General features: G+C 40.8%; 1 protein-coding gene across 4 annotated transcripts in view; it reads right to left on the reverse strand.

Annotated features, from left to right (window-relative positions):
• Positions 1-289: 289 nt before the first annotated feature.
• HDAC4 (histone deacetylase 4) overlaps positions 290-26,135 on the reverse strand; it is a 129,824-nt gene continuing 103,978 nt past the window's right edge. For 3 of the 4 annotated variants that reach the window (XM_081205325.1, XM_081205323.1, XM_081205324.1), the window contains exons 22-27: positions 21,832-21,929; positions 14,609-14,727; positions 12,051-12,184; positions 8,762-8,846; positions 6,990-7,134; positions 290-5,245 (exon numbers count right to left, since the gene is read on the reverse strand). In XM_081205325.1, the coding sequence (XP_081061451.1) occupies positions 5,206-5,245; positions 6,990-7,134; positions 8,762-8,846; positions 12,051-12,184; positions 14,609-14,727; positions 21,832-21,929 (621 nt within the window). In that variant the 3' untranslated portion in view covers positions 290-5,205. Of the gene's footprint in view, positions 5,246-6,989; positions 7,135-8,761; positions 8,847-12,050; positions 12,185-14,608; positions 14,728-21,831; positions 21,930-25,126; positions 25,353-26,135 lie in introns of those variants that run through there. The other variant, XM_081205326.1, reaches the window with a different exon arrangement.

Raw genomic sequence — 26,135 nt, forward strand, 5'->3', positions numbered from 1 at the left:
GTGGTAGGTTTGTTAGGTGTATTCAGTCATGTGAGCCCCAACTTGCTGTTTGAAATTGTGCAATCCAGAAACAAGTCTTCCCCTCACTAGAACAAAGCCTTGAGATAGGCTTGCTTCTTTAGAGAGACGTATCTGCAGAAGCTTTTCTGCTCCAGAGCTCTGAAGGCAACATATGCCAGATCTCCAAGTCATAGTCAGGAGACGGCAACGCTAGTGTAGGAGTACAAGAATGAGTCAAACAACGGAAGACAAGAGATATGAAGATCAGCAACTGCAACAGAGATGGTACTATAATTCACTTTATCTTTTTATTTACACCACAAGAATAACAAGTTGTCATAATGTGGTACAAAATACTGGACTTCTATTAAAGTTGAAAGTGAAGTTGGTATTGTCAGAGAAAGACACCATTGGCCAGTAAAAAACAAGTGAAACAAAACAACAAAAACAGGAATGAGAGAGAGAGATATAGAGCTAGGAAAAATAACCCAAAACCTTCAACCCCACCAAGTAAAGGAAAAAGGTGGTAAGAAAATTGAAGTACAAAGAATATGCTACCATCACTTAAAGGGTTCATACAGTTAAGAGTGAAACTGTGTCTAAATTACAGAATAAACTGGTAGCTGCTACCAATGGTGACAACATACTGAGCATGTATAGGTATAAAGCAGAATATAATAAGAGTTACAACTTTTGGTACTACATATTTGTAATAAGCTCTTGGGTGAATAGATTTCCATCCCATATACATAGCATCTCCAATGTAGAGCACCAGAAGTGTTAAATTCTTTGTTTTTCCTATTTTTTCTTTCTATCAATAGGATTTTTCATCAATATCAAATACACGGTGAAGCTCAACTATCACTATGAAGAAACTTCATTTCCTGCTGATATAAAGTTTGTTTGAAACCACAGTGTTTGCACATCACTGCTTAAAAGTGAAATCTATTGATACATCTTTCAAAATAAAAATGTTAACACAGCTGTGCTGAAGAGTTAACTCTTAAAAGTTCTTGACATTTTTATCTGAGCATTAATATAAAAAGAAGTTGGCATATGTTTGTGCCTGCCTTATCCCTTTCCTGCCTAAATGAAAAACAAAACAAAAAACTCCTCCCCCCTTAAAGAAAAATGACACAGGCAGTTACTTGTGTGTTCTGTACAGTTTCCCCTAGAACATTATTTCCACATAAATACAATAAACTCTATTATTGGTTTGTCACAAGTGCTAGATATTTTTTTCTCTTAAAATGACAAATGTTTAAGTAGTCCTTTGTATTTTTAAAATTTTACAATAAAAAGCACAGGTCCTTAATAAGTTCAGTAAGACAAACTTCTCCCCCTTCATGCTCCTCACTTTAATTTGCATGACAGAAAACACCCCAACAGTTTATCTGTTGCTAATGCCATTAGAGGGGATTTCTCTTTCCAAAGCTGCCACGGGTGGCGTGCAAAATCTGTATACAATATAAAGACATGCCAACCTAACAGACCATGCAACCTCAAGGTGTAGGAAACTTAAAAAAATATATTCATATATATATTTTTATGTATATATATATATATTTATATATATATATCAATGCCCATAAAATGTGGGCCCAAAAGTTTACAAAAGGAAGAATGGAATGAGTACATGACTAATAAAAAGGAATGTTTGTGTACTGAAAGTAAAATAAACCCCAAATACTCAACTATTAGTACTTTGTACTACAACCTGGGTCTTGCTTCTGGGTAATACAGCTTCAAGATGTTCCTTTGTTTCTAAATTGCTACAAGAGAAGAGTTGTAATAAGCCACCCAATACCTTGGAGGCTGAGTTAGCAAAAGCCTCGAGTATCTTGCTGGTGGAACTCAGGTACCTCATATGTTCATAGTCTATAAAAATGTGGGAAGCATAGGCATGTTGCCCAAATCAGCCACAGGGCTCACAAGCAGGTCCATGTTAAGTGGGGGGAACAAGGCTACGGGGGTACCTTCCCAACAGCCATGGTGCTCACGTTTGCCTTGCGCTACTGGAGCAAGGTTAGGCAACGGCAATTTTAAAAAGATCTCAGAATTCTGGATTATGGAACAGACTGAAGTATAACAAAATAGCTTGTGGCTTTAGAAAGGCAATGATGTAGCAACACTTGTTTGTAAGAAACAAAGTAAGAGTCCTAAAATTAACAACATTGAAAGCAGTTACCAAATACTCCAGGCCAACATGTCAACACCGTTGAGTTGTGTGTACCAGCAATTTCTTGCAATGAAAAAGTACCGCATTTACTCGAATGTAATGTGCACCTTTTCTGGACAAATTACATTGCGAAAATTAGGGCGCGTATTAGATTTGATGCTGCATTTACAGTCGCCAGCAAATACTTTTTTGGTTGCAAGGTTTTGAAAATTGAGGTGCGCGTTAAATTTCATGGCGCATTAGACTCATGTAAATACAGTAAGTATTTTGAAAACATGTAGAGTGGTGTTGAAAATAAAATGTATTTTAGACTGAAGTAATTGTGGATGCATCACTTTTATCAACAGTCATAAAGGGCTAAACTAACAAAATATGAAATCAGATGATTCCACAGCAAAAATCTTTAAAGATCACAGCAGCAAGGTAGTCATCTTATAAAATATACATTTTATCTTTACTGTCAAACTTTACTCTTAGAGTATGCTCTCGGCAATTCTAATGCCAAAAAGTATTCATCAATTTGCACGTATTTGGGTTAGCAATAACTCAAATATTGTAGTGTGTCTTAAAAATTGCATATCAAGCATTAAATAAAAACCTCAAACTCTCTCCAGCACTCAGTCGGATTTATAATTAAATTCTCACAATTCTGATTTTAATGGAATGAAGAAAAACAAAACTTTTCAGAACCAGAAAATAAGTTACTACAAAGTGAACCTGTCAGTTATCATAACAAAAATATTAAAAAAGGAAAATACCACTGGTTATTCGGATGAGGGGCATGTAATATCCTACACTGCTTGAAAAAGAACACATGAATTCAGTCTCCTCCAGATATCTAATTTCACCACTAAAAGTTTAGTTACCTATTCTGAGGGTCAACTCCCTTCACCTCAAAAGGCAATTGGGGGGATAGGAAATAGTGACCAAGATTAGCCGTCTCCCAGCCAAAAAGAAGATATTAATATTACGATTCACTGTGAAATAGTCTTTTAGAGGACTAACTCAACCAGAGTGGTTTAAGAAAAGTTCTGTGTGTATGTGTTAGCATTAACTGCATGAGAGTTTGGCAGACCTTCAACATGGTCACTAAATTTATTAATGCCTTTAATAATCCTTGTCACACTCTATACTGAGGATATAGGATACATCGCTCTTTGTAATATTAATATATTTTTAAGGTTAAGAAAGCTCCTTATTTTTTTAAATGTAGCATAGCAACTATGACTGCAGAACTGATAAAATATACAATCAGTTTCCTGATATAAAAAAGACCTTGGAATCCTTCCTTTTGTGAAAAGGGCTTTCTAAAAACAAAGCCTAACAATTTGCAACTGTCCCACATGACCATGAAAACTCTTGATGGTACGAAAGGCCAAACACAAATAAAACTCCAGTGTGGAAAGTGACACAGGTCAAGAAAATGGTTACTGTTTAGAAACACAGCTGTCCAATGGAAAATAAAATGAAAATTCATGCAATAAGGCTGTTTTAAGGATTTTTGGAAAAACCAATATAAAATAAAGCAACAGCAAATACATATTTACTAAAAAAAACTCATTTTGTTAAAAGAAGATCAAAATTAAAAATCTTAAATTAAAATAGTGATGTTAGGGTAGTTGCCTAGCGGCTAAAATGTTGGCATTCTGAAAGCATTCCAAACTACAGTTTGAAAATGGTCAAGTTTCAAACCAGATCCCTTTTCTAAAAACCCTTACACTCCAATTCACAAATAAATCTTTTGCAAGGGAACCTCCAATGGCTACCATTGTAATCTGCATTTATTTATATATTTTGCATAAATGCATTATAAATATTTTATCCATAATTTGTAAGAGTCGCATTTCTAAGCTTGGAATACATTTGGAATATACATTATACATATACATTTATATAATTATACCTAAAATATTAAGCAGTATATCATGCTAGTTGCTTTTAATAAAAAGCATTCCAATTTTTTAAAATTTGCAGTTGTATCTGACGCATGCTTTTACAACCAAATTGATAGTTAAAATGGTTATACATAATGTGTAGGAGAAGATGTTGGGATTTTTTAATCAATCATTGAATTTTAGAAACCCAACAGTATTTGCCACATTACTGGCAACTACCTTAATTTTCATTTTAAACAGCAATAAAAGAAAACAAAACAAAACAAAATCCAAACTTGTCAACTGTTTGGGAGAAGCTCCGGCCATTACTTGCCAGCAGAAATCCTAGAGCCTTTCTTGCTGATTGCAGTTCTCAGCTGCCCGCCCTTCCAGAAGAATCACTGCAGAGTTCTTTTCTTTAAGGCATTGTTCATCAAAACGTCAGAAAAAACCAGCTGCCCAAAATCAATCCAATCTTTTTTTTAAAGGCACAAACTCTTCAGATGGCTTTGGAGATGCTAAAGCCAATCCCCTTTCTGGGCTTTCTTCCTTGGTTTACGTTCTTCCTCGCCACACATATATAGTCTGTCTGCATGTATATTAGGTATAAAAAAAGCTTAGTTCTCTTTTCACCCTTCATATAAAGGGGGGGAAAAAGACTTCTCATATTGTTTGGGTTTTGAAGAGAGTGTCTGGATCACAGGTAGGCAAGAGCCACAAAAATAAAACATAAAACACAAAACTACAATATGGTCTGAGTGGTCTGAACAGAGGATAATCAAACTTTAAGCACCAGTTTTAAATGAAAGTTGTCATATCTGTGTTTAATCTTTGATTTCTTTCTTTTTAAAAAGTTGGCAACTTTGCCAAATACTTCACTGGCTTCTTGCCTCTCAAACTTCCATTTAGGAAAAGAGGAAGAACGCTCAGCGCATATGTCTTTAATATTCCTGCTCTTCACCTGCACTTTTTCTTTTCCGCAAGCATATTCTGTGCAGATACAGAGAGATTTAGCTTTCTTTTACGCATGGCTGCCTTTCTGTAGTCTGGAAGAAAAGCATGACAGGATGCAGGAGTAACAAGAGAAAGCTTCTTGGCAGAGCTTCAGGACAAGACGAACAAACAGGAGAACTCCAGCCTCAAAGATGCCTGCTACAGGGGAGGGTCTTCTTCCATGGGCTCCTCGTCTGGCCTGGAAAGAAATGCATGGAGAGGAGTCAAAAAGAAGGAAGCAGACGGAGGTACAGAGCAAGCAAGCGTCCACAAGGCTCCTTGTGACGGGATAGACTGTTTGCAGATTTACCTTCTTCAGCTTAAAGACCTGATCATGAGAAACAAAACCTCATTCTCTTCTTTATCTACTCAATGAAAGTAGAGTATTACTGAAATTTTAGCCCTGATAAAATGATAGTTTATAAATTTATAACTTTTAATAAGTTTACAAAAGTAGGGAATGAAGAAATTCACACAGAACATTCATTGGGGAATCAGTTACATCTGTATCACTTTCGAATTGCTTACTCATTACTTTCACAAGAAGTCAAATTAAAAAATTTTTGTGATGCACAATGATATAAAAGACACTTGTGTTTTCACACTATAACGATAGACAGTGATCTGAACACTTGCAATACTTCACAGCTGACTTTGTAATTTGATTCTGAGTAGCTTTAGCCTCCATGAACTTTACTAAACAGCATGTATCCACCTGTGTTAAGCAGTCATAGACTCATACATCATGCATTTAATGTTACTAAGCATCAGGGCCTAGTTAGTAAAATCTGCCTGATTTTTAAAAAAAAAAATTACTGGAAAGAGGACAAGGCCCCCTAGATTATGAGGCCCTGGGCTGCAGCCCACTCAAGTCTGTATGTAAATTTGGCACTGCCATCAGGGTTTCTTTAGGCCATCACGCTGTGTCTCTGTAGGTAGAGGGGGATATTCATGAGTAGAGCAGGAGTTCTTGACATGAAAATGTCCACTGCTTGCTCCTCCTCTGCCACTAATCATTCAACAACAGAGGGCAAAAAGGAGGCATTCTGGAGCTTTCCTGGCATAGCAATTTTCCTTCTCAGCGGTCTTAATGAGAAGGACAATTTTAAAAAACCAACCCGCAGTTAGCCCAAAAACCTAAGCAAAATGAAGAGGAAAATGTTGCTCCTACTTTCGCCATGACTGAGTCTAGAACAGCTTTGGATTGGGCAGATCCACCTTCCTTCAAACCCTCTCCATCCCCTTTGGATTACTCTGTTATATTCATAATAATCAGTTGGGAACTTCTGGAGATAAATCTGGCTTCCCAACTTTAATAAAGAATCAGGGTGATGTTTAGTTTCCACCTCCATTCAACATTATTAAGCTACAAAGCACTCAGCCTTGAAAAATGCATGGTGGTTCTTCAAATTTTGAAGGCCACAAAATAAAAGTACTTTAATATTAGAAAGGACTTCCCGGATAAATGCAATTTTCTAGACCCACTTGATGGAAGACCTGAGAGCAGCTTTAGAATCTATAGAGGAATATTTCACATTATGATAAGCAATTGGTTCCACTGTTCAATTATTCAAAACCGTTGTGTTCCGGACCCCCACGCATGTCGGTGAGGACGCATAATCCTGCCCCATTTTCTGACCACTTCCGGGTTGTGGTGATGTGCACTCATGCAGTTGTACAGGCAATGATCAATTGATGTACTTCTAGTATTAAACATAAATCAATCCTGCTGCAGCTTGAAGCTAATACATCTTACCAGCAAACAAGTCTTTTCAAAGTATTGCACTGAATTTTATTTTTCTCCTTGCTGAACACAACCCTTTTTTGTTTTTCTTCAAATCAGGACACTATGCTGAAGCCTAATGTGCTTCACCTGCAGATACCTAATTTCCCACTTTTTGCCTAAAATACCAGTTTTAGATATAAGCAGATGGAAAGCTCACTTTTTGTCATGTGGTGGCTTGACCCCCACTGATAATGATGCCATAGCTGTTACAGTTTCTGCTTCTTCGTTCTCACACTTCTGTGCGTCTATCAAAGAATAGCTGACTGTTGAGGAATAGCGCTGGAGTGAGTGCCAGTACTTACCTAGAGGAAATAAAAAATGATATGCCATTAGGCAATCCACTACTGCCCACTGCTTTTAGTATAGCTACAGAAAAAACCCAACCATTATCACTACTACTGACATAGCACCATCAATGTACATACCATTTTACAAAGAACAGGTTTAACAGGTCCTACCCGAAGAGGCTCACACAGGGAAACAATAGGATGTTGGGACTGGAGTAGGGTGGGGAACCTCTGGCCTGCAGGCCAGATTTGGCATGCCAAGGGTCCTGATTTGGCCTGTGAAACATGGGTGTAGCCGGGGGGGGGGGCAGGGAGGGCAGCTGCCCCCCTAAATCAATAAAAAGCAATACAAATCTGAGGTTATGCCCCCCTAACAAAAGCCTGCCCCCCTAACAAAAATTCTGGCTACACCCATGCTGTGAGACTGTTTTCCTTAGACTTCACCCGGCTGTCCCACATTCAACCTGATATGTGAGATCCGGGCACATGTGGGGCAGGGACAGACATGGCTGGATCAGCTGCACCACTGAGCTTCCCTTGCGGAATTTTTTTGCAGAATGGAATGACTGAAATCCCTGCCCATCACCACTTGGGAAGTGAGTCAACCCTGTAGCACTGGCTACAGCTTCCCGTGGCAGAACTCAAGCACACAGCTGGCTTGCGGAAAACAGCTTTGTCAGCCCTGTGTTTGGTGTTTTGCTGGACAGTCTCTTGTGCTGGGGTTCCCAGGCGCTCAACAAGCTGGCTGCCAGGAGCTTGGGAAGTGCTGCAAGAGGACAGGTGGGCCAGACAACACACCTGCCCACCATCTGACATCATGATGCCAGGTGATTGTCCTGCCCACATGTTGAAAGCTGGTCAAAGGCAAAAAAATTCAATAGGCTTACAAATTAAAGTTTTAAAATATTTATTTCTACAACTTATATCCCACTCCTAATCACAAGTGATCTTATCGTAGATTACAATTTACAATACAAAACACATCCATCCATACAAAATACAATTAAAAGCTCACCATCTATCAAAAATTATAATCAATATGGCCGTGAGGCAGCATGCGCAAGATGCACTTTAACCGTGCAACCATATGCATAAGAAACATAAAGTGAAGTGGCTGGCAAGTAACCAGTTAGCCCATTCCAAAAGAAGTGATTTATGAGACAAATTCCAAATAATCTGCACTCTCCACCTCATTTTTCCACCATGTTTCCTTTTTCCAAGATCAGATACTGAACTCCTGACAATTTATTTGCCTCATTACAGTTTCATTCTCCAGCTATCTTTGCTATTTGCATTTTTTTAGAATTGAAACTTTGGGGCTTTTCTATTATAATATGCATTTTGATTCTTACTTGTGTATATTATGTTTTTAATTGATTTTGTTAGTTCTAATGGTTTACTCTTTGCCTTTGGGTGCTTGTAGAATAACCCTTCTGATTTTATATGATGAAACATTTAATATAATTTCTTTCAGAATTATTTTACATCTCCATAGATTTTCTTAGTGTAAAGCAGTCTGCAAGCAAGTTGAAGTTGTGGTTTATTATTTGAGTTGATGGAACTACATAGCTTCACTTTAAACAGATGAAATCAGGAACTCTCTTTAACTGTGGAATAGCACTGACTGCTCCCAGGTACTCACTGTGTATTTCAATGACCTTCTCAATGGAATGGACTGCATTAGCATTTGCTCTCTGCTGTAATACCTTTTCAGGAATAGGATCAAGCTGAAATGATTAAAAACGTGCACTTTAGATTAACTGAATTTAAAAAAATAAGTATTATTTCAACAGTTGTTATAGACTTCTACATAACCAAGTTATGCTTACTGTCTGGCTATTAACACTACTGACTACTCACCACTTCCTACAAGCCTGTCCTACCAAGTCCTACAAGGATAAAATGCAGTTCTTCCATTCCTAGTTTCTTTCTGAAAGCAGGACACAACGTTCGAGAGTGGCAGTGCCCTGCCCTTTGCTGCCTCACTATAATCTATAATCTATAATTGCTGCTTCTTTCCCATTCCCTCAAAAAATGCTGTTGCCTCTAACCCTTTACAGAAAAGAACTCTGAAGGAAAAGATGTTCTAATTATCTGTTTGTTTTTAAATGCAGTTCTGTGGCCACCTTCAGCAATCTAGTAGTGGTGGCTTCTCATTTATATTTGGCAACGTGAAGTAGCCTTTCACTTGGCACTTCTAATGTGTTAATATTCTTTGAAATTTTCCAAATGGGACCTTATTTTGACAGTCTTCTATCACAAATGAATGAACCCAACCATATTCGAAAATGGAATACTCTAGGGACAAATAACTTTCCCAAAGTGAAGGATTTAAGAACTTTAAGTATGACACTCTGACTCTTCAGCACATTTTAAGGCTTCTAAAATTCAAATATTGACTCCTACTGAGCTAAATTCTTTGCTCTTTGCCCATGTTTGGATGATGTTAAGGTGGTCTCTTTATTTAACATATAAATATAGCCATTTAAATATTTTAAAACAAATATGGTATTTTGTTTGTGGTAGATGAATTTCTCTTATATCCCTGAAAAAATGATATATCTTGAACTAATTTGTCTGTCATGACTTCTCAGATTTAGAGAGGTCACCGAAAAGAGTATGTCTAGGAAAAAATTCAAATGTGAGAGTTGTCCCATGCTCTATGAGGACTGAGGCGCGTACACAATTTCTCCATTGCAACTTGGTCACAGCCAAACTGGGTCAGCCATTCAGATCAAAGAGAAAATTCTTTTTTCAGTTCCAAGTATTGATTGAAGCTTTGAGCTTTGTTTAGTTTTTGGAGAACCCTCAATGAATGGGTTTTATAGTTGCTTAGAATTACATAAATGTACATATTTTCACCACTGGTGAAGACAGTAATTGTAGTTGCATGGTGTCCTCATACCTCTGCTACATATTTTCACAATAATATGAATTAGTGACATTCATTTCTTTCCCAAGTGAGATCCATGTGCTCAGAGTTTATCTCAAGTATGCAGAATTGTCTGCGGACGAGATGTAGATTTGCACATAATTTTACCAATGCATGGGCAACTTCATAATATCTTGTACTTGTTTGTAATCTGAAGTGACTGTTACTTCCCTGACCATCAACCTTTTATGGCTTAAATATGTTAAACTGAAAATGGAATTTTCAGGAAGCTACAAAAAGCTAAGGTAGCGTGCACACCATAAGGCAGCAGTACTAAGATAGACTGTGGTGCTTTCAGTGAAATCTTCTACAAGTATATTAGATTACTTGTTCTTCGCACCAATCAAAGTATGCTGCTGTGTGGTAGAAATTAGGCAGAAATGTGACTAGGAAAATAAAGCATACCTACTCATTTCTCCACTTTGCAGTTCAAAATGCAGTTCAAATACAAAAACCTAGACATGTACGTAAAGTCCGTTTGCTGTTGCCAACCTTTTGACAACGTAAGTAACTAAAGCTGCAGTTACTTTGAGAATGAATATAAATAAAAGTATGTGAGAATTTCTGATACTTTAATTTTCAGTTTAAATTTTGACAATTAAAAAGGAAAATATTAGGACTAGAACATGCTCCTGCATCTCAGTTGTTGGGACCTCAAGCATCAGGTTTCAGACATATGTGTACATGTGTGTGTGTGTGTGTGTGTGTGTGTGTGTATCCCAGTGGTCAGGGATATATATGTTGAAATATTGCTCAGTTTTCAATTTTGGTTGAATTAAAACAGAAATTATAACTGATTATAGTCTCTAAAGGTAACAAAATGTGATCTCTTTATAATATATATTTATTTGGCTTTTCAGCCAAAGAGACCTAACAGCACCATTTGGTATCCTCAAGCACAGGCTTCCTCAACCTCATCAGCCCTCCAGATGTTTTTGGCCTTCAAATCCCATGATCCCTAGCTAGCAGGACCAGTGGTCAGGGATGATGGGAATTGTAGTCTCAAAACATCTGGTGGGCCGAGGTTGAGGAAGCCTGCTCAAGCAGCTGTTGAGGCCCATTACTGATAATGACTGCCATTGTGGCCGTCATCTTTATTTCCCCAGAATGTGATGACCCGGAGGTTTGGGAGGGCGGCATTTTGGGACGTATGAAAAATATGAGTGTAGTCATAAGTATGTCCCCCAGGGGCCCACTGGACCTTGCCAAGGGCATCCTCAACTCTGGAGCCGATCATGGTTGACATAATCATCTGTAGGATAAATACAAAGTCATTCTTCCACAGTTATTCCCAAATAGGTTGTTTATTTGGGTCTCTGAGGGTATCCCTTGAGCTTCTCTCATATAGCTGCCATACACTCCAATAGGGAAAAGAGCAAAGAACTGCAGCCGGACATGGGTGTAGCCAAGGAGGGGCAGGAGGGCAGCTGCGCCCCTAGAGCCACAAACATTATGGAAAAGCATTGAAAGTACTTAATTATTTGAGGTTCTGCCCTCCCAGCAGAAGCCTCTCCCAACCCCCACCCCCACCCCGGCAGAAGCTATGCTATCTGAACTTTTATTTGCTAAAAAAAGCTGAATACCTTCTGTGGCTCCCCCCCCAAAAAAAGCTGAGCTGCCCCACCCCAACAAAAATCCTGGCTACGCCCATGCAGCAGGAAACAGTAGTAAGGGGGCCAGTAAAAGGAGAGGAAAATTTCAGGGCAACTCCAGTGTCCAAACGTATTTCTCGACTGCAGAAATCAACTAGATTTTCTAGACTTCTCATTATCGAGATTTTAATAGGACAAGTGTAGTGCGAGTGACTTGAGGATTTTAGCATGATTTATTATTGTTCTTATACAGAAAATATTGCCCAACACATAACAATACAAAACTGATAGGTTTCAAACTGAGATTATAATATAATCACTGATGCTACTACTGATGGTATATCACAGTATGTGTGTAAAAATAAATAACAAATAAATAACAACTTTGCTTTGGTTTTTTTTAATACCTCAATTCCTAGCAAAGCAGAAACGCACGCTTCAGACGCATCACAAATGGCTGTTAGGTCATGGCCTCCTTCAAGAGCTAAAATGATTCGTCCTCCAGCAAGACCCATGAGCTGTTTTGTCAGGTACCCAAAGCCTGCGATGCAAGGAATGCAAGAAAGGGTAACAATTAACAGATTTAATTTATTCTATAAAGTTGGAAACATTATAAAAATGAATAAAATTATTTATAAAGGTATTTGGTAGAACCAAACTTATTTAATCATATTGCATTGCATTCAACTAAGTTCTCATGTGTGCACAAGGACTTACGCAATGGAACACGCCCACCCCCCATGCTCTCCCCACCCCACTCCAAATTTGTTCCAGAGGGTTGGGGGAACTGCCAAAACAGATGTGGGGGGGGGCCTCCACTGCATAAGTCCATGTGCAAATGGGGCAACTTTGCTGGTTTCTGCATTTGCAAAACCAAAGTGGCCTCTCCAGGGTGCAAGCTTGGGCAGTGTGTACAAGACCTCCCGTCCCAGCCTCACTGATGTGGTGCAAAGCAAAGCAAAATATTGGACACCAGCTTGGCTGCTGGAGTTGCCATTCAAGATGCCATCCAGACATTCTAGGGACTCCACTCCAGAACTGTGTAGGCTTTACTCCTTAGCCTTTTCTTCTCCTGAAGCAGGGGTCTGCAACCTTTAAGACAAAAAGAGCCACTTGGACCCGTTTCCGAAGAAAAAACAACTGGGAGCCGCAAAACTTGTCATTATAAAAATAACTTTTTTGTCACTTTTTTATTATTTCTTTGTTTGACCCCTCAGAATTACTCCTTCTCATAGAAATAAACGTTAAATTAACAAGTTATCTTTTTTTGTGCATGTGTTCTTCACTCCCCTTCAAAACAGTGACCAGCGTCCATGCCCCTTTTCAATGCAGTGACCAGCGTACATGCCCCTTACAATGTAGTGGGCGGGCGGGAAGGTGACGTTGGGACGGTGCGTGACTATCGTATGCACCGCCCCCATGCGACGTCACAGCCAGTACAGCGCCCGCCACAGTGGGGAGTGTCGGGGCGCACAATGCGCCTCCTCCCCTCGCTAGTATCCGCCCCGGAGCCGCGGCAAAGGTGTAAAAGAGCCACATGCGGCTCCGGAGCCGCGGGTTGCAGACCCCTGTCCTGAAGATATCCCACAAGGCCGCAGGTACAGATTTTCCTTCAGGGTTTACTCCAGAAGTCTTCCTCACAAGACAGGTCCTTAACTCAACGTGGGTTTAAGACCCACTGGCTACCCTTCACCTGGTTTAGTCAACCGGTCAAAGCCGTTACCTGGGCTATGGCCACCGTCACAAGCTGACAGCTTCTAGGAGCCACAGATGAGAGCGGAGTGTAGGGTAAGGACCAAAGTAGGACAAACCACCCAGAAGGAGTGTTCCCCGCCAGAGATCCCTTTGTTGGCTGCAACCCATTATTTGTGAACGTGTTTTGTGATTCAACCAAAACTTTTTACACCTCCAAAGAATTTATGGTTTGCACACTCAGCCCTTATGGTTTGCACATTCACCACAAGCAGGGCTTTCCCCCCACTGGAACTCACCGGAACTGCATCTGGCACCTCTCAGCTGGGGGGGGGGAGGAGAAGAGAGACCTGACCAGCCTCAGCAAAACCCCGCTGGCACTTCCGGCTCCTGAGGGGCAGGCAAGATGGAGGTGCAGGACGGCTTTGCTGAGGCTCTTCTGCAAACTGACACACAGAAAAGGCACGCCTCAGCTGAACAAGCCCCCATGCTGCTCTGGCTCACAGGCAGGCAAGCCACCACTTTCTCCTGGGAGGAAGAGGAAGTCCCACCCCCACCCTCCATGCGTACCTCCATGAGGTAGCCCCACAAGTGAAGCCTGACAGAAGTTGCCTCTGGCTTGTGAGGAGACACCGCCCCCCAAATATATATCCTCTTTGGGCTCTGGGGTGGGTCTTCTGAGGGAGATACATTCTGGCACCTTTTGGTCTGTAACAGGCATAGGCAAACTCCGGCCCTCCAGATGTTTGGGACTACAATTCCCACCATCCCTAGCTAACAGGACCAGTGGTCAGGGATGATGGGCATTGTAGTCCCAAACATCTGGAGGGCTGGAGTTTGCCTATGCCTGGTCTAGAAAAAGGCACTGACTCCATATCTATCTACCTTTTTAGATAGGTCTTTGGGTTTAATGCTGTTTTTATGGCATTTTGTTGCTAATTTCATTTTACTGTTTTTAATTATGCTATTTCGAGGTCTTTTTTTATATTGCATTTGTAAGCTACTGCCAGCTATTGATGAGGTGGGATAATAACGTTTAGATAAATAGAAGGAGGAATCTGAATTCTATGTATAACAGGGAAGTGTGTTTTTGCATTGTTTGTGATTGGATTGAATTATATTATATTGCCTATAAAAAACCCCTCCCCAAACTAACAAGTGTAGGAAGAGTCTAGGTACAGTGAGTTATTATTAAACAGACAACTCAAATAGATAACAGGGTAAATTTGCAAAGAAAATGAGATCACTGAAATTTAAGCCTGTGGGGACTTACATTTTGCTGACAGATTATATCCTCCAAGTGGTGCAGGATGACCTTCCACTGCATCAAAACCAGATGATACCAGCACAACATCTGGAGCAAACTCATTAGCAATAGGCATTACTACTGTTCTGTAACAAAAAAAGGAACAATAGAAAGCACATTACTATGCCTTGCTCTTGAATGGACAGCTACAATGAGACAGAATCTTGTTCAAGGGTGCTTTTTAGCACAAAATATAGAACAAAATATGGAAGAAAGGACTAGAAAGGGAACCAGACAGTGTACAGGGGCATTTCTTGAGTTGTTTGTGCCACAATGTAAAAGGTAGCTTGTTCTTCAGATCTGTGAGCAGTTGCAAAGAAAATGATAGAGTTCCATCACATTTCTTTAGGTTGTGGCTAATGATGGTAATCCAAATCACCAAGTGAGTGCCTGAGTCCCATTGATTTTGTGGGTTTTAAGAACTTAACTGCATGGTTAAATCTCTGATTTCAATCTTGATATAGTAACATAAAGGGGGGGGGAGAATTAATGCATGTTTCATTCACACAAATCTGAATAGACTGAAGGACAAGCATCTCAAATTGCGATACACGTTTAGAAAAGCACTGTTGTATCAAATAACAAACATTACAAAGAATCTGCAGCTTCAAATAGATATTTTAAATTTCGGTCCTGATAGACAGCTTGTATCAAGAATGGGACGCTGCTTCTCAGTCTGCCTGTGGCTTTTGATACCACTGACTAAGATAGACCACTTCTGTAGGATGGGTATTGGGGGCACTGTTTTACAGGGGCTCCAGTCCTGCCTGCAGGGCCATGTTCCGAGAATGCCTCACGGTCCTTGTGCTATGGTGTGCTACTAGGCACAATCCTGTTGCCAATGAATGCCACTGGGGTGGTGATTAGGAGTTTTGAGGCAAAGTATCATTAGTATGCTAGAACATTTCTGGATACAGTTGTGTAATGGATGAGGGCTAATAAACTGAGCTTGAACCCTAGGAAGACAGAAGCGGTGTGGATGAGGGGTTCAGTCATTTGCCTATTCCTGATTGGACTACTCTCCCTCTGAAATAACAGGTTCCTTGTTGGGAGTGCTCCTGAATCCATCTTTGTCACTTGAGGCTCAGCAGTGCCTTGGACCAGCTACAGCTGGTGCACTAACTGCAGCTGTTCTTGAACAAGGATAGTTTGCCTATGGTGGAGGATTATTATCAACATCACTGACTTAGTAATAGCCTTCTAAACAACCATCTCAAGGTGATGTACACTAAAGAAAATTAAGAACATTTAAAAACACAAAAACAGCAAATGTATTTAAAAGAAAACTAAAACCATACAAAGTAGATTATTGTGGTGAAGACCCATTTATCCAGGCTGTCAGAACAAAAATGTCAATTTCCCCCCAGAAAATGCAGATATTAGGCACTTGCCCTATCTTGAGAGGAATGCTAGCATTCCTGTAGTGTTGTTTTATGAAGAATTTTTATGGTGCTTAATTTTTATAGGATTTATTTTTCTAGTTTGGAATTCCGTGTACACCATTTAGAGACATCAATGATTAAGTGGTTGGAGGATGGATGGTGGCTAACGAATTGAGGTTGAATCCTGACAAGACAGAAGTACTGTTCTTGGGGGACAGGGGGTGGGCGGGTGTAGAGGACTCCCTGGTACTGAATGGGGTAAGTGTGCCCCTGAACGACCAGGTGTGCAGCCTGGGAGTCATTTTGGACTCACAGCTGTCCATGGAGGTGCAGCTCAATTCTGTGTCCAGGGCAGCTGTCTGCCAACTCCACCTGGTACGCAGGCTGAGACCCTACCTGCCCACGGATTGTCTTGCTTGGACTACTGCAATACGCTCCACGTGGGGCTTCCTTTGAAGGTGACCCAGAAACTACAACTAATCTAGAATGTGGCAGCTAGACTGGTAACTGGGAGTGGCTGCCAAGACCACATAACACCGGTCTTGAAAGACCTACATTGGTTCCCAGTACGTTTCCGAGCACAATTCAAAGTGTTGGTGCTGACCTCTAAAGCCCTAAACAGTCTTGCCCCAGTATACTTGAAGGAGCGTCTCCACCCCCATCATTCTGCCCAGACACTGAGATCTAGCGCTGAGGGCCTTCTAGTGGTTCCCTCACTGCAAGAAGTGAAGTTACAGGGAACAGTACCTGCCCTGTGGAATGCCCTCCCATCAGATGTCAAAGAAATAAACAACCACATGACATTTAGAAGATATCTGAAGGCAGCCCTGTTTAGGGAAGTTGTTAATGACTGAAGTTTTAATGTATTTTTAATCTTTTGTTTGAAGCCACCCAGAGTGGCTGGGGAAATAAATAAACTACTACTACTACTACTACTACTACTACTACTACTACTACTATTATTATTATTATTATTATTATTATTATTATTATTATACAATAGCTCTTCTGGCAATGTCTATGTTTTCAGTTTTACAGACAGTTGCTGGACTACACTTCATTGCTGCCCAGAAACAATGGGTAAAGTGGCAGAGAGTGGAATTCTCACACTGACACCCATTAATATTTCAGCCAAAGGCCTCTAGTTTCATAACAGTGTCTGGTTTCATTAGAATATATAGTAATTCCTCTGACATTCTGCAGCTGAAGAGAATATTTTCTTTCTTATATTTTTCACAGACGGCAGCTACCTTTTCATGAACAAAGTATACTAGGAGTTAAAGAGAAGGCATGTGTATCTTTGCCTAGCTCAAAAGGATCTCCACTGATTCATCTGAAGACTTCAAAGCATCTGAATTTTGCATTTGGACTGGTTTGAATTACAGCTCAGTTCTGCATTCTGAGTTTCTAAGTTCACAGTGAAACTGCCTGTAGCTTCTGGATTTCATTAGGGCTAATTTTCTTATCTTTTCTTCAACTTTTGGTTTGATCCCTTGGAAATGCAACGTGGCATTCAATGGGCCAGAGTAGCAAGGTGCTGCTTTTAAGGCATGCATTGCCTCATCAGATTGGGGGGGGGGGGGATACAGCCCATTCCCTTCACTTTTCTGCCTCTCTGGGGACTATGAATTGTAAACTTCAAAGAACCTTTTTACATTAAAATGAATCAGGAAAAGGTTTTTCAAAGCAGCCGGTTATGAACCTCAAAGGCCACTTGACAATCTATTATCATGGGGCAGGGGGACTTGGCACAAGATTAAACAGGTTTCCAACATAACCTCCAGGCTGAAGGTGTGTGCACATAGGCATGGACTGTTGGAATTGTTTTCTATGGATGTGGTGTGCAATCATACGTCTTTCTAGCAGACACAGGTTTGTGCCCCACAGGGAGTGGGGGATGACAGCTTGGCCAGTGGTGATCTGGCCCACCTGGCTGACATTCCAGGCTGGGCAGTGGGTGCCCAGAGTGTGTGGCCTTCTTCAAGGCTGGCTTCATGCAGTGGTGCAAAAGTCAAGGCTAGGCAACACAGATAAGAAGGCAACCGTTCACTCTGGGTTTGCCTATGGCCCATTTAAGAGGACTGAAGCTGGTGCCTCTTCTCAGGGAATATTTGCATTCAAATACTTAGAATTGCAGTGGAATTGGAAATGTGAGAGGCCCTGGCAACAGTCAAGAGCAGCAGGGAGAACAAAAGGTGTATTGTTATCATCATGTGGAAGTGGGGAGGACTCTAGCATACAAATACCTCCTAGATCTTTACCCCCCCTCCCATTTTACATATCTGTCATCTCTCACCTCCTTCACCCCCATCCACCTCCATTCCAGTACCACTGTCATCTGGGGCATCAACACTTGCCTTAACCCAGCTGCTCTTTCAGCTGGGAAGAGAGAGAGATGCAGTGGCAAGTTCTGTCTGCCACAAAGCAGAAGCAGAAGCTACAAGCCCAGGAGAAAAAAATGTACTTTAAAACATCTATGTAAATCCACACTTCAAAAGAAGTTCAATCCAGGTGGTTCAGGGGGCAGCAGTGAGTGGGCGCACTCCCTATTCATCACCTGAAGTGGAAGCTGTAGCAAAGCGAGGAGGAGAAGCTGGGAACTGGATGGGAATGCAGTGTTTCCATGCTTATGCTTTATATAGCAATGCTGACACCTAGTTATCTGTATTCAATATGGCACAAGGCCCAAATATTTTGAAACCACTGGACACATCTAGCTGAGAGACAAGTAGCTAGTTGCATCCAGCAAGTGCCCTGGTCCAAACTCAGGGCTGTCCTGGTTTTTCCAGCTGAAGTGGACGGCCAGTCACAGGGCAAGAGTGTCTGCCCTTCAACAGCGACACCTCTATCCAAGATGGTACTTAAGTTCTTCACCTTCACCAATAGTAAAATCCACAGGAAGGCGTTTACAAATAACTCATTCCTTAACCAGGGTAAGGTGAAGCTCTAGAGGTATTCAAAGAGACCAGAAAAGGTGGAGATTGCCCAAAGGATACTGGCAATGCATTGGGTTCTTTTGTGGCAAGGACCAGTGGCAGTATCATTCAATACATGAGCATCACAGACCTCTGTACGGAACATTTTTGAGAAGACAGTGGTCACCTGTTGTGGACAATAAAATCTGGTCTCAGGAACAGACTGGAACTATTTGTGCAATTGATCAAGCTCTTAAAGAAAGGCCTCAACTCAGAGGCAGAGCACCTGGTTTGCATGTAGAAAGTCCCAGGCTCAACCCACATCACCTTCAGGTAGGGCTGGGACAGAACTCAAAACTCAAAGCTGAACTAGATGACCCAATGGCCTGACCCAGTATAAGACAACTTCCTGTGTACTGCTTGTATTCTGTGGTGCTTTGCGGTAAGCAGGAACTAAGCTTTCAGGCATAGCAGGCTTGAGTACCCCACAGTAATGCTTTGTGGGGGATCACCATAAAAGAAAGGGAACAGATGAGTTATTCAAAATAATTGTAAAGCTTTTCATATAAGTTTTAGCAAAATACAGTGGTACCTCGGATGTCGAACGGAATCCGTTCCGGAAGTCCATTTGACTTCCAAAACCAAAGTGAAGCTTCCAATTGACTGCAGGAAGCTCCTGCCGCCAATCAGAAGCTGCAGAAGTCACGTCAGACATTCGGGTTCCAAAGAACGTTCACAAACCGGAACATTCACTTCCTGGTTTGCAGCGTACAGGAGCCAGAACATTCAATTCACAAGGCGTTTGGGATCCAAGGTACGACTGTAAAACAAAACCTGGGAACAATAAAAGTTGGCAAGTCTACCTACTGGTAAATGCCACAATTGTTATCAAAAAAGTTTTACTTCTTGTAAAAGCTTGCATCTCATGCAAACTGCAAAACAACTACAGGCATCAGTAAATAAAAAGTGCTTAATTAGAAGACAACAGAGCATGATCTAGAAATGTGCAGGACATGCCCCTTTTCACTTTGTTTTCTAAATAAGTGCCCCATCAAATGGAAAGAGGTTTAAAGCTGGTTAGAAAGCCAAGCAAGGACTGGGGAGATGCATGTTCATATCTCTTGTCTGGAGATCCTTGGAGAAAATGCAGAATAAAAATGCAATCTTTTAATAATGTGTCCCTGTGTACAGAGGGATATTGCTAGCTTAAAATATATATTTTTTCAAGTGACAATAATCTAAACAAAACTCACTGTGTAAGTGATCCATAACAGTTTGCTGTGAAGACATGTACTCGACCACTGGTCTTTACAACTGTTTGTTGCTGAAGGGAAAGTAATGGCAGTACCTTGATTTAGTGTTGCACACTTCCTTCATTTAACATATGTGACTCGAGATGAGCATGACAACCACAGCCATCTGACAGGGAAGCATAGATCTGCAATGCTCATATGATGCTATAAATCAGAGGTAGGGAATGTATTCACTCCTCTGGTATTATCTATACCTATACATCATGGAAAGTACTTTCCTAAAACGCTCCCCATATCAGGCAATAGGTTCACTATGTAGCACAATAGTACACAGGAGGATGAGTTTAATTGCAATCTTTGCCCATTTAGCATGATGTGCTCACATCTAGGTAAACTGGAGTAGCACTTAAACGGAGCACAGATGTACAGCAAAATTCCACGTATCTCAAGTGAACCTATACAATATGACTCTCCATTTTAAAAACAAAAGACACTTGAATAGTGCAAGCTACTTAGCTCATGGATACTTGAAAGCTCTTACTTTAGAGACCTGAGTTAAAACTTCAGTAAAAGAATTATGTATTCCAGACTGTGTTGTGTATTATAATGTCCTTTGACGAGATTTGAAAGCATATACATAGAATTATGATACCGAGAACTGTGATTCCCTCAATATCTTCTTCCAATCTGGTTATAAACTCTTGGATCAAGCAATGCTCTACTTACTTGAATTAACTGAAACAGCAGAATAAGACCAAAGTGGCCCATCAGAGGTGATGGAAATAAATAACAAGTAAAGAATACATACGCATTGTGGAACCAAATTTAGATAGGTATTAACAAATTACTTAAATATGGATGAAAATGCAATTAGTTCTGTGCTGGCAGGGGACATTCTTTCTATTCTGCTTCCCTACCTTCTTGGTTACTACTCTTGGTTGTGTTTAATTAAGTCCTTCTCAGAGTAGACCCACTGAAATTAATGAACCTAAGTTAATCATGCCCATTAACTTCAATGGGTCTCATATGAGGAGGACTAGCATGGAATACCACCCTCTGTCTCCTGTTCTTCTAACAATAAGGTAGAAATTAGCTTTGCTTGTAAATCCAGATCAACTGAAATCAATTTTTATTATTAGCACTATTAAAGCAGACAACATGCAGCAACTAGCCTGGAATGGCCAATGACCTGAGGTTGTTTCATAAACCACGGCCTATGAAGTCTTGAATGATCATCTGAACTGGGTCACAACTTTGGGAAATTGTGTCATAAAATGGCAAAATGTACAAAATGGCTTTTCTATACAAAGTTATGCACAATGGCAATTTCACTGTGTTTCATGTTTGAGAGAGAATCCTATTCATTATTATAACATGAATGCATGCATGAGGGTTATCAATATTGTGCTGGTGAACAGTGTCCATGTGCCAGTCTTTCCACATTGCATCAGCACCTTGCCACTTGCAGTCAGCTTCAATTCCTTGGTCTCAGAACAGCAAGGTACTCAACACACACAGAAAGAAGTGTGTGTGTGTGTGTGTGTGTGTGTGTGTGTGTGTGTGTGTACACAAACACACATACAACAACTCAAAGGGCACATTTAGGGAGAAATATAGGCAGGAAAAGCAGAGAGGATTACCTGAAAGCCGTCAAGTATTCTGTATCTCCCATGGGTGGATCAAGACCACCAGTAAATGCCATGTTAACATTGAAACCGGCACCTGGTCCTATGCCAACCTAAGAAAGGAGTGGAGAGGAAAAGAAAGCAGCAGGTTACACCTCTGGCAAATATTGCCATGCATGGGGGGCGGCCCATATCACCGCAGCAATATCTCCAATAATTTTATGTTGCTCCTACAATTCAAAGTGTGGTAACACAACAGTTGTTGTTGAGAAGGTATTCTATTTTGCTTAAAAATCCACTGCTTCCTGAGCCATCAGATCAATGAGTGGGATGAAAGGCAGAAACAGCCTTAATCCTTAGTTAGCATTTAAAAGAAAAACATATGCTCATGCTCGTAACTTTAAAATATTATTACATTTACAAAAACAAAAACACACCACCAAATTGTTTAAAGTTCCAGCCATATTTTAAAGCCGTTCACACAGAATTGCTGGGGACTCTGGATTTGGTACACTGAAGTAGCTTCTTAACTGCCGCAAATATTGTAAATGCAGAATCAGCTTCTTTTCCAAAAATGTTTCCTGGAGTTCTAATATCCAAGTGCACACATTTTCCTTACTGGATTCAGTGAGCTCAGGATCATCACTGCTGCTTTGGGCCAGAAGCCACTGGCTGAGATTATTTGCAATAACAAAATACTCTCTTATAATCAACAAAATAGCACAAGCATGTATCAGAGGAAACCATGCCTCCTGGTCTCCAGCTAAAAATATAAAGACTGTATCTTAAGAGCTGTCATTCTTAAGTGAATGTGGGAGAGCTGGGCCTTGGAGCAGGGTTTTTTCCTGCCCCCCCCCATCCCAGTTGCCTGAGTTCCTATGACCTTGGCATGATGTGCTCTGTTTATGGGTGCATCCAGGTCAAGGCCTGCCTTTTATCACAAAGGGTCGCTAAGATCTAATTTTTCTGTGTGCCTATTTGGTACATTGGCTTCCACAGGGCCACTTTTTCATGTTTTTCATTGCTATTCTGCGGCTTGCCATCCATATCAGTGGATGTATGGGGGGGGGGAACGTTTGTCCCTTCCCTCAATCTCTCTTCACTGGTCCTTTCTATTCTGGGCACGTTGCAAGTATTTCTGCATCTATACAACTTAAACAAACCCCAAAGTGTGCAAAAGCAGTTATTATAAAATTGCACAATGGAGCCGTGTGCTTTTTTGTTTTAGATTTTTAGCTAAAGATCACACAAGAATGATAAGATCTTCTGCAAGAGTCTCCTTTATTGTGTGTGTATTTTGATTATAGTCTCCAAGCTAATCCCTTATAAGTACTGTGTGGAGATTGAGAGAGAACAGCTTCTCTTAACTGGGTTGTTGAAATTCAAGTATACCTTCAGCATACAGAAACTGCTAGAAATAGGCACTTTCTTATAAGTTTTGGCTACCAGAAATAAAACAGCAAGGTTGTGCACTCAGGTGAGGAGCCAATGGAAACAGGGGTGCAGTGTAAAAGGCCACCCAGTGAAACTTCACCACACATAACCTGCCCACCAAAATTGCACTAACAAGCTACAACACCAGCAAAGACTACAGATCTATAATGTACTATTTTTACTTAAATTATTTGTGGTGTTAAGGAAATTTCTGATTTAAATGTAAATAGAAAAGAAAAGGAATTGGCGTCATAAGAACACTGCAAAAAAAATGGTGTCCATAAGCAGCACCAATTCAACAATAAATTCCTGTATGTTACAAAGCATAACAGTACCATGATTTTTCTCAAAATGTTAGTCTATTTCCTCATTGTTTATTCTGGTGCTATTTGCTTTTAGTTTCACTTCTCTTACAAAATGTCCTCAAGTTCAACTTGCACTTCAGCTTGTGTTGTTGTTTAGTTGTTTAGTCGTGTCCGACTCTTCGTGACCCCCTAGACCAGAGCACGCCAGGCACCCCTGTCTTCTACTGCCTCCTGCAGTTTGGTCAAACTCAAGTACAGAAGGTTTAAAAAATTCAACTTCACAGTTGGATATGTTGGGTTCATTGGGAGAAAAATAAGCTATGTGAGCACTGTGGAGACTGTGTGCCGCACGACACCTAGGAGGCTACCTCTCTATGCCTTTAACGCAGTCACTGAAGCCTTAAGAGTAGAAGATGGGTTCCTCGCCTCCTGGGTACTTACATGACATGTGCACTTTGGGGGTACCAGAAACATTCAGTGTTCTTAATTACAAAGAGACTTCCAACTCTAGGACTAAGTGCACAATGGTTCCACAAATAGGACACCTTCAGCAAAACCTAAGGATGAAGCTGCAGCTCATGCTGTACAGCCAAGCATTCGGCACTATTTAGGTTGACTGAACTTGGTTGGCGGGAGATGACAAAAATACAGTAGTGCACTGTGAAGGGTAAGGAATGGCATCAGCGAGACAGAGGCCCAGTGTGCACATAGTGCATAGGTTCCTGGAGAGATGAAAACTGCTGCACTCTTTCGGTGGTCCTGCTGCCATCATGCTACCTATGCCTATGGCTTAACCTGGGCCTGTGGTAGCCCTGAGTATCACAGCAGCAGCAAGACCAGAGGGAGGTCATTGTGGAAATTAGTGAAATACCTTCTACCTTAGAACGTGAGACAGCATGAATTTCCAAATACGCACAGGATTTTTGCAGGCTGGTGGATGGGGGAATGAGTTCCACTTCATGTTATAAAAGCATGCAGGTTCCTAATTCCCACGTCTGTTCATGCAGCACACACACAAGCAGTCTCAACCATTATCAGGTACACACTGTCATGGACAAATGTTGCATACCAGCTGGGCAATCAAAGGTAGATAGACAACAGTGATTCACACTACTATAACTGCTGGAAAAGATACTGCTCCAGCCAAACAAACCATTACTCATCACATCAGTGATCTTTCAGTCCATGTTACATTTCTTAATGCAAGCATGGGCCCAAAGATTGTCAGGACTTCTTGCGTGTAAGAAAAAAGTAAACTGTGTACCAATTCTCATTGTTTTGCACATGTACAGTCTACTCTGCTGAAGCCTCAAATGGTCAGTCATGAACCTTTCATATTCTGCCAAAAGAGCATTCATATTTTACCCTGACCATGCATTCTTATGGTCGCCTTCCCATACCTCCCTTTGTCAACTTACACTATAGGAGTGGGGGTTGGGCAAATTTCTGCAAAACTTTAATTTTTTTTTCTACCTAGATAGAATATAAAATCTTAATATCACACACACACACACACACACACACACACACACACACACACACACTTGACCACGGTTATATAAGAGTCAATGTTTTACTTTTCTTTAGTACATAACTTATTTGACCACTAGGATATTACAGGGCAACCTCTTACTTCCACTTCTTAAATAATGCAATGAGTAATAGATCTTCCCAATTCCAGAGGTGTATAACTATCAAAGAACTCCATGCTTTTCGTAACCATCACTACTAGCTCCATTCACAGCTTTTATCAGCAAATGGCCAAAGACAGGACAGGGCAAGAAAGGCTGCTCCCTCCTGTAAGTACAAATAACAAAACCTTGTAGAGTGGATTGTGAAATGTTCATAATTCACTTTCATTAGAAACAATGTATAAATCCTATGTGTTGTAAGAATTGTCCTTTTCCAGATCTAAGAACTCAGGGGATGGGTGTCCTCTACTGGTAGAAAAAAGCAAGGCCTTCTGACAAATCAAAGCTAAATAAATATTGATACTAAATGCCAACTATTATTTTTAGGAATGCCAACCAAAGTTCGAAAAGGGGACTCTTGCCTGCCTACCTATATTAGCAATACTTGTCTCTAGTTGTTGCAGTGACTAGAGCAGGCTTCCTCAACCTCGGCACTCCAGATGGTTTTGGCCTACAACTCCCATGATTCCTAGCTAGCAGGACCAGTGGTCAGGGATGCTGGGAATTGTAGTCTCAAAACATCTGGAAGGTGGAGGTTGAGGAAGCCTGGACTAGAGGCTGGGGTAGGAGGTGGGGAGGGAGACTAACTGATATTTGCAAAGACTGAAGACAAGAATCTGAGAGTGCTGCTTGTGTGTAAAGGCTGGGTGCAAGTAGGGAGACGAGTGCACTAGGTTCATGCGCTCATTTCACAAAGACTGACTGCCGCCCTCCTTGACTGATCTGATCACTACAGATGACTGCCACTCTCCTTGAGTTCAAAGCAGGGAGCCTCCTCTACTCATGGAAGCTGCCTGCATTATTCAGAAACACAGTTCTGAGGGATTCTATATCACATTGGGAGCCTTCACAAGCAGAAGGCTTTGCACCCCGCCTCAAGGACAGCAGC

The sequence above is a fragment of the Podarcis bocagei genome (assembly GCF_964188305.1).
Source record: "Podarcis bocagei genome assembly, chromosome: 1".
NCBI lineage: Eukaryota > Metazoa > Chordata > Lepidosauria > Squamata > Lacertidae > Podarcis > Podarcis bocagei.